At 60.0% G+C, this 6,697-nt stretch overlaps 1 protein-coding gene across 2 annotated transcripts in view; it reads right to left on the bottom strand.

Annotated features, from left to right (window-relative positions):
• Positions 1-4,716: 4,716 nt before the first annotated feature.
• The window catches only part of CLPTM1 (CLPTM1 regulator of GABA type A receptor forward trafficking), a 28,595-nt gene continuing 26,614 nt past the window's right edge, over positions 4,717-6,697 (bottom strand). For both annotated transcript variants that reach the window (XM_032838887.1, XM_032838886.1), the window contains exons 12-14: positions 6,341-6,476; positions 5,588-5,755; positions 4,717-5,479 (exon numbers count right to left, since the gene is read on the bottom strand). In XM_032838887.1, coding sequence (XP_032694778.1) covers positions 5,178-5,479; positions 5,588-5,755; positions 6,341-6,476 — 606 coding nt within the window. In that variant the 3' untranslated portion in view covers positions 4,717-5,177. The remainder of the gene's footprint in view (positions 5,480-5,587; positions 5,756-6,340; positions 6,477-6,697) is intronic.

Below are 6,697 nucleotides of genomic sequence, written 5' to 3'. Positions count from 1 at the left end.
TCAGGGTCAACCCTACCCCTTCACTTTTTCAGTGTCACCCCATCCCCTTCTCCCTCTCAGACCCTGCCCCTCCTCTCCTGAAGCGAGCCCCACTCCCCCTTTCTTCTCCAAGTCAGGCCCCGCCTTTCTTTTTTCGGAACAAGCCCTCCCCCTTTTCCCTGCCAGAGTTAGGCCCCTCCCCCTTACCCTGAGTAGGACCCTGCTTCCTTCTTAGAGTTAGGCTCCGCCCCCTTCTCGCTTTCATAGTCAGTCCCCGCCCCCTTCGGTGAGCCAAGGCCCGCAGTCTCGCCCACTCTGAGTCTGGCCCCTCTCTCGTCTCCCCCTTCTCCGAGGCTGGCCACGCCCCCACTCCTCAGGAGCGGCTCCCGCCCCGCCTTCTCTGAGCCAGGCCCCGCCCCCATCTCACGGAGTCGGGCCCGCCCCCTCCTTTGCCTCAGGGTCAGGCCCCGCCCCCTTCTCACTCTGTAGTGGGACGCCTCCCTCTTACCTTGGGCTGGATCCCGTCACTATCCTCTGCCCCCTTCCTTCCCTCTGATACAGTGTCCCTGGAACCCTCAGCCTCGTCCCCCAAAGCCCCTAGACTCCTGTAGGAACCCCCAGACTACTCCGGGCCCCCAGAACCCCCGCATTTCCAGTCCCGCCCCAGACTTCTCTCCCGAACCCGGGTCCCGCTTACCCAAGGCTCCCAGCTCCGGCGCAGCGGACGGTCTGGCGACGCGGCGACTCGGCATGGCCCGACCAGTGGGGACGGACGGCCCGGAGGCCGGCCCAGATCAAAACACACACGCGAGCAGGCCGGGCGGCCAGGGGGCACGGTCCGGAAGACGATCGCGGGTCGAACGAGCGGCGCAGGGGCTGGGGCCGCAGGCCGGGCTGGACGCGCGGCGCCCGGGGTTGCGGGGGGCGCCGGGCCGGGCCGGGCGGGCGGCGGGCGGGGGCGGGGCGGCGGAATTCCCCGGCGCCGCCGGCCTGCGCGCCCATTGGCCCGCACCCCACCGTGACGTCACGCTAGGGGGAACGGGAAAACCCCCACGCGTCACGTGGCCCCGGGGGCGGGGCCGGCCGGGAAGGGGAGGCAGGGCGCACGGGAGGGGTTGGACTCGTGCCGCTGCCCATTGCTTTGGCGGAGACAACTGAGGCTTGCTTGGGGCCACTCACGTCGTACCCATGGAACAAGTCGGGAAACTGAGGCCCGCCCCCCAGGTCTGCCGGCGGGAGCTGAGCCTGCTGTTTCCCTAGCTGTAAGGGAAGCTTTGGGATCAGGAGGTTGCCAGGGCTCCAGCTGCCATTGGTAGTAATGATCTTTAGGAAAACCAATCTCTCTATGCCTCAGTTTCTTCAACTGTAAATTGGGGTTGAAGATACTTAAACGTTTATGGCTAGGATGCTAGTTTTAGGTTGTGTCTGCTTTGTTCCTTGCTCTAACCCTAGCGCCTAGACAGTCCCTGGAACACAGTAGGTGTCCAATAACCAACTTGGACGCCCAGCACCCTCAGACCACAGAGAGCCAAGGTTTGACATCTTGTGGCTGCTTCCCTAAAAACGTCCACCTCCTCTCTCCATGCATGACCACACTGCCTCATGGGTTCATTCCGCATGCACATATTGAGCACCTGTCGTGTGCCAGGGCCTGCACTGGGCACCAGGTCAGGGCAGTCACCAAGCCAGGCCGGCTGTCTGCTTGTGAGAAGCAGTCTCAAAGCTGCAGTCTCACAGTGTGGCCCTCAGCCCTTCAGGAGATGCAGAAAGCTCACACCCAAGCTGGAGAACTACTGCCGTACAGCAAAATATCGAGCAAACTTTTCCCACAAAAAGAGGCCAAAGACAGCACAGAAACAATGAATGTGGCCACGTTCCAATACGACGACATTTTATGGACACTGAAATCTGGACTTTGTATCAAATTTTTATGTCAAAGGAAATAGTTTTGAGGTTTTTTTTTTTTTCAACCACTTAAACGTAAAAATCACACAAATATTAGAAAAAGCTGGATTCGGCCTGCAGGCTGTAGTCTTGCATTGGACAAGAGCACTGCAAGAGAAGTAACGATGTGAGGGTCCAGAATCAGGAAACGTAGGTCTTCCACTTACCAGCCATGTGACCTCAGGCAAGTGACTTCATCTCTCTGAGCCTCGGTTTCCCCGTCTGTAAAATGGGTCTTGTCATAAGATGGTTGTGATGATTAACTGAGATACTAAAAATAGCGGACACTTGCATATAGTTCTTACATGTGCTGAGTACTATTCCAAAAGCCAGGGACACAGCAAAGAACCCAAGAAACAAAAGCCCCTGCCATCACATGGAACTTAAATTCAAGGTGGGTGAGACAAATGGAAAGAGAGAAGCAAATATATACATAAGTCTGGTGGTGATGACGGCATTACAGAATAAAGGATATATGGATTGGGTCTGGAGGAGACAGTTTGGGGGAGGATGTTCAGGGAGGATCTGAGATGACGCTGAGCGGAGTTGAAATGATGAAGGCTCTATGTGGCTATCCAGGGAAGTGAGTGAGGCACAGGGGACAGCAAGTGCAAAGGACCTGAGGTGGGAACATGCATGGCCCGCTCAGGGAACAACAAGGAGGCTGAGAAGTAGTGGGCCAGAGGATAGAATGCCGGCCTGTCAGGGGTTGGAGACACTGAATAACATTACATTTGATAAATGAAGCAAACCACCAACAATCCTTAGACTAGAGTTTGGCTCTGGTAAGGAACATCGAATTGCGGCTCCTCTAATAGGACCCGGATCCCACTTGATGTCCCCCTGTCCCTTGCAAACATCGGGCCTCACCACTGTTTACTGGGTGAATAACTGGAGGGACAGTTCAGAAATCCTCAGCACTCGGGGCTTCTGCTGGGCTTTGAGCCCTGTGAGGGCAGGCCTAGGCTGTCTTGGTCCCTGCTGTGTTAAGCAGACGCCCCCACTGCCCACCAGCTTGGGGCAACGTGTAGGGTAAGGGCTCAGGAATAATTTGTGGAGTGACTGCATGTCAGTTTTTCTGCCAGTGTGTAAATGCAGGCCTCATCAAGGTCCACACTTCTGGATGTGTATGTTTTTGAAAGTCAGGAGTGTACAAACGTGCTCGGCAAACATTCCCAGAGGACAGAGCAATGACCAAGACAGCTCTGGCTCTGTCCTCACAAGGCTCAGTCCAGCAGAGAATAACCTGTCTCCAGGCAGTGATGACCCATAACGGCAGGGCTGGGGTGAGAGCTCAGGGAGCTGGGGGTCCCAGATGAGGTGGTCAGGGAGGGCTTCCTGGAAGAAGAGACATTGGAACCACAATGTGGAGGACATATAGGATAAAGTAAAGTTATGTGCCCAAGGGTGTCCCAGGTAAGGGGAGAGCAGGGTCTAGAGCCAGAAGGTAAGCGATCACGTCAAGTTAAAACAAGGGAGATGCACTAGGCTGTAGGGGTTAGGCCCATCCCCTCAAGGTCTCGCTCATTAGTTAGGGGCCTGGCCTCTTCTCCCAAGGGTACTGGGAACCATGGTAGATTCTGGGCAGAGGCCCAGTAGGATCAGATTTGTGCTTTAGAAAACCCTCTGGCTGCTGAGCGAATCGGAGCGGCAGGACTAGGGACAGGAGAAGAGGGAACAGCCTGGACCAGGTGGTCTCAGGTGAAGAAGTGAGGCTCCTGAGGGATGAGGGTACGGGTTACAGCTGAGGAGCTTTGCCAAAGTCTTGGGCGTGTGCCTGGAGGGGGAGCCCAGTGAGTCCAGGGGGCCTGAGAGCCTCCCTGGTTCCTAGAGTCACAGGACAGAAGCCCAGCAGGGCACTGGCTGGCAATTGTGAAATGAGGCAGAGCAGGGGAGGGAGCAGAGTGGGTCCCTGGCTACCTGAGGCGAGGAGGAACCCGCTGTCCTGTGTGTGTACACGTGGGGCTCGGGGCTCTGTGTGTGCTAATGCCTCCCCAGAGCTCCCGGATTCCCTGCCGGGCTCTGCGGGGCGGGGTGGCAGCTGAGGCCTGGTGTGGTCCTCAGCCCCGGGGCCTCCTCTCCCAACAATGTTGATGAGGCCACCTCCCAGAACAGTAAATCTGGAAACGCGGGGTCCCAGCCCCTTGGAACACAGGGACACCCAGAGACCTATGTCCCGTCTATAAAGTGGGCAAACAGTCCCAGCACCCAGGTAGTTGGGAAGACACGTGTACCATGTACTAAGGTCTTGGCCAGATCCTCCGGGCAGGCAGCCCCGAGGATGCTCAGGTTGCCCCAACAGGTCGAGAGCTCTACAGCCAGGTACACCCCTCTGCCTAAGGATTTGCCCCGATACCCCTACTATACCCTGGCCAGAGCGCTCATAGGCCCAGAGAAGCAAGGTTTATGTGTCCAGTGTGTGGGGCCCGCTGAACAAGTCATTCTGAAGGGAAATGATCAGGACAGCGGGTGTCTACTCGTGAGGCCAGGAGACAATCAGTGGGCACAGGCAGGGCTCTGAGCCACAGCCGGCCAGACACAGCCTCGTTGTACAAGAAGGCCCCAGCGCACAGCTTCCCATATGCAAAATGGGGACAGTTACAGAAGCCCCTCAGAAGGCTGCAGGGAGGGGGAGAAGGGTAAGAAGGACCTGGACCCGAGGGTCCCTGTCTCCCACTTTACTGTGTCCTGCACCCTGCAGGTCTCCCTCGCAAACCCAATGAAATCCACCCCCAGCCCGGGTGAAGCTACCCCCGGGGGGTGGCAGAGGAAGGCAGGCACAAGGGGGGTTGCTGAGTTTAAGTTAAACACCCATATGAATTTATTAAATCCAGACTGTGTTAAAGGGCGGTGGTCTGGGAGGAGGGGCGTGGCCAGGGGACAAGGGACAAGATGACAAATGGCCGTGGGCGTCCCACTTAGGGGCCCCAGCCGCTCCCCCGCCGGGGCCCCCCCACCTGGGCAACGCCACGTCGCTTCACCATGATTCCCAATGGTGCTGGGCAGGCAGGGTGAGATGGCGAGAAACACAGAGGAACGTACGGACAGACGGCGCCTCCACAGACAACGTGCCCTGGCCTGCCCCGGCCCCTGCGACACACGCTGGGCTCCGGCCCGAGGGGGGCCTCCCGCCGCCCTGGCCCGATCTGTCCAGGGAAAGGGCGACAAGGGAGGGGAGGCGAAGGGGGCCGGGGCAGCAGGGGGAGGGGTGATGGTCACCAGGAGCCGGAGCGGAAGAGGAGGACCAGGGGCGGCTAATCCCTTTTCTTGTCCTCTGCTGGCTTTGGAGGGGCTTCCTGGGGCTCGCTGGCGGAGCTGGCCCCTGGGGTGGGCTTGGCGGGCAGGGGCGTAGCGGACTCCTCCCTGGCGGCAGCGGCGGTTGTGGTGGGGGCCGGGGCGGGTGGGGGTGGGAGGGCCCCTGCTGCTGCTGCTGTCGGGGCCTCGGCCACAGGGGCGGCTGCCGTCGGGGCCTCGCCACTCATGCCAAACTCATTCACCCGCGTGGGGTCGACGCGGTAGATCCACCGTTGGTAGAGGTAGATGAAGAAGACCACATCTGGGGGTGGGGTGAGGGGGCGCTGTGTGAAGGGAAGGGGCCCGCCCGGCAGCCCCGGACTGAGCCCCGAGGCCAGAGCAGGCGCCCCCCTCGCCCCGCAGCCCTCACCGTCCCGCAGGCAGCCTATCCGGTACATGACGGGCATCTTGATGACAAAGGCAAACAGGTCGTCGATGAAGGTGTTGAGGGCCTTGTAGGTAAGCATGCGCCAGGGCAGGTGGGCCACGGATTTGAGCTTATAGTTGATGAAGAGCTGCGGGGTCATGGTGATGAAGCCTGCGGTGATGACGGCAGGAGCCCCATGAGCAGAGGAAGGGGTGCCCTGACCCCCAACCTCTCTGACTGCAAATCCGGTCTCTGTCCCTGTGCTGTCCTCTGGCTGCCCTGGCCGCCCAGCCGCTCCCGCGCCCAGGCACATCTTACGGCAGCCTCTTCACCAGCCCCCCGGGCATCTTTTGGGCCTCGATGTGCATACCATCTCCCAAGAGAGGTCTCCCCACCCCCTTAACTTTAGCCCCTCGTGGCACTTGCCACGTGCTGCAACATGCCTGTCCGCTCGTCTACTCTGAAGGGGCCCCGAGGACAATGACTGAAACGCACTATGCATGGCCTCATGGAAGTCCTCCCCAGCCCACTAGGCCGGGCACCCCTCCGAGGCTCCTCACGTGCCACCCCTGCCCACCCGGGGTCATCCCCATCTGGGGATGAATCTCTCCCGCATGGGACCAGGAGCACGAGGAGGGCAGGGCCCAGCTGACATGACCCCAGCTGGCCCTCTGCGTGACCCAGTGTGGACTGGGGAACGTGTGCTGCTGAGTCTGGCCCACGCAGGAGGGCCGAGCACGGCGGGGGGCTGCTCACCGAAGGTCAGCAGGAAGCCATAGAGCATGCTGAGCACCCAGGAGTACCAGCCCTTGTGCTCCAAGTACAGGAGGCTGTAGACCGCGTAGCAGCCCAGGAGCGGGAAGAGGATCCATGACAGGTACCGGAACGCCATCTGTGGGGCACAGGGCGGGGCTGGCACCCCTGCTCCCCACCCTCACCCACCCACACCTGGTCTGGCAGGCCAGACCACGGGAATTTCCAGGTGGCCCTGGGAACTCTGGAGTTGGACAGGAAGTATACACGGCAGGCCCGGAACCCTGGAGGGTGTGACCCAGGCCATAAAGAATGGACGGGCCCGGCAGTCGGCAGGCAGATGCCTTGGACCCCACCCAC

This window comes from Lontra canadensis, unplaced genomic scaffold (assembly GCF_010015895.1).
Source record: "Lontra canadensis isolate GAN:19392208 unplaced genomic scaffold, GSC_riverotter_1.0 scaffold107, whole genome shotgun sequence".
Lineage (NCBI taxonomy): Eukaryota > Metazoa > Chordata > Mammalia > Carnivora > Mustelidae > Lontra > Lontra canadensis.
Note: the sequence above shows the minus strand (reverse complement) of the source record. Positions and strands in the feature narration are given on the sequence as shown.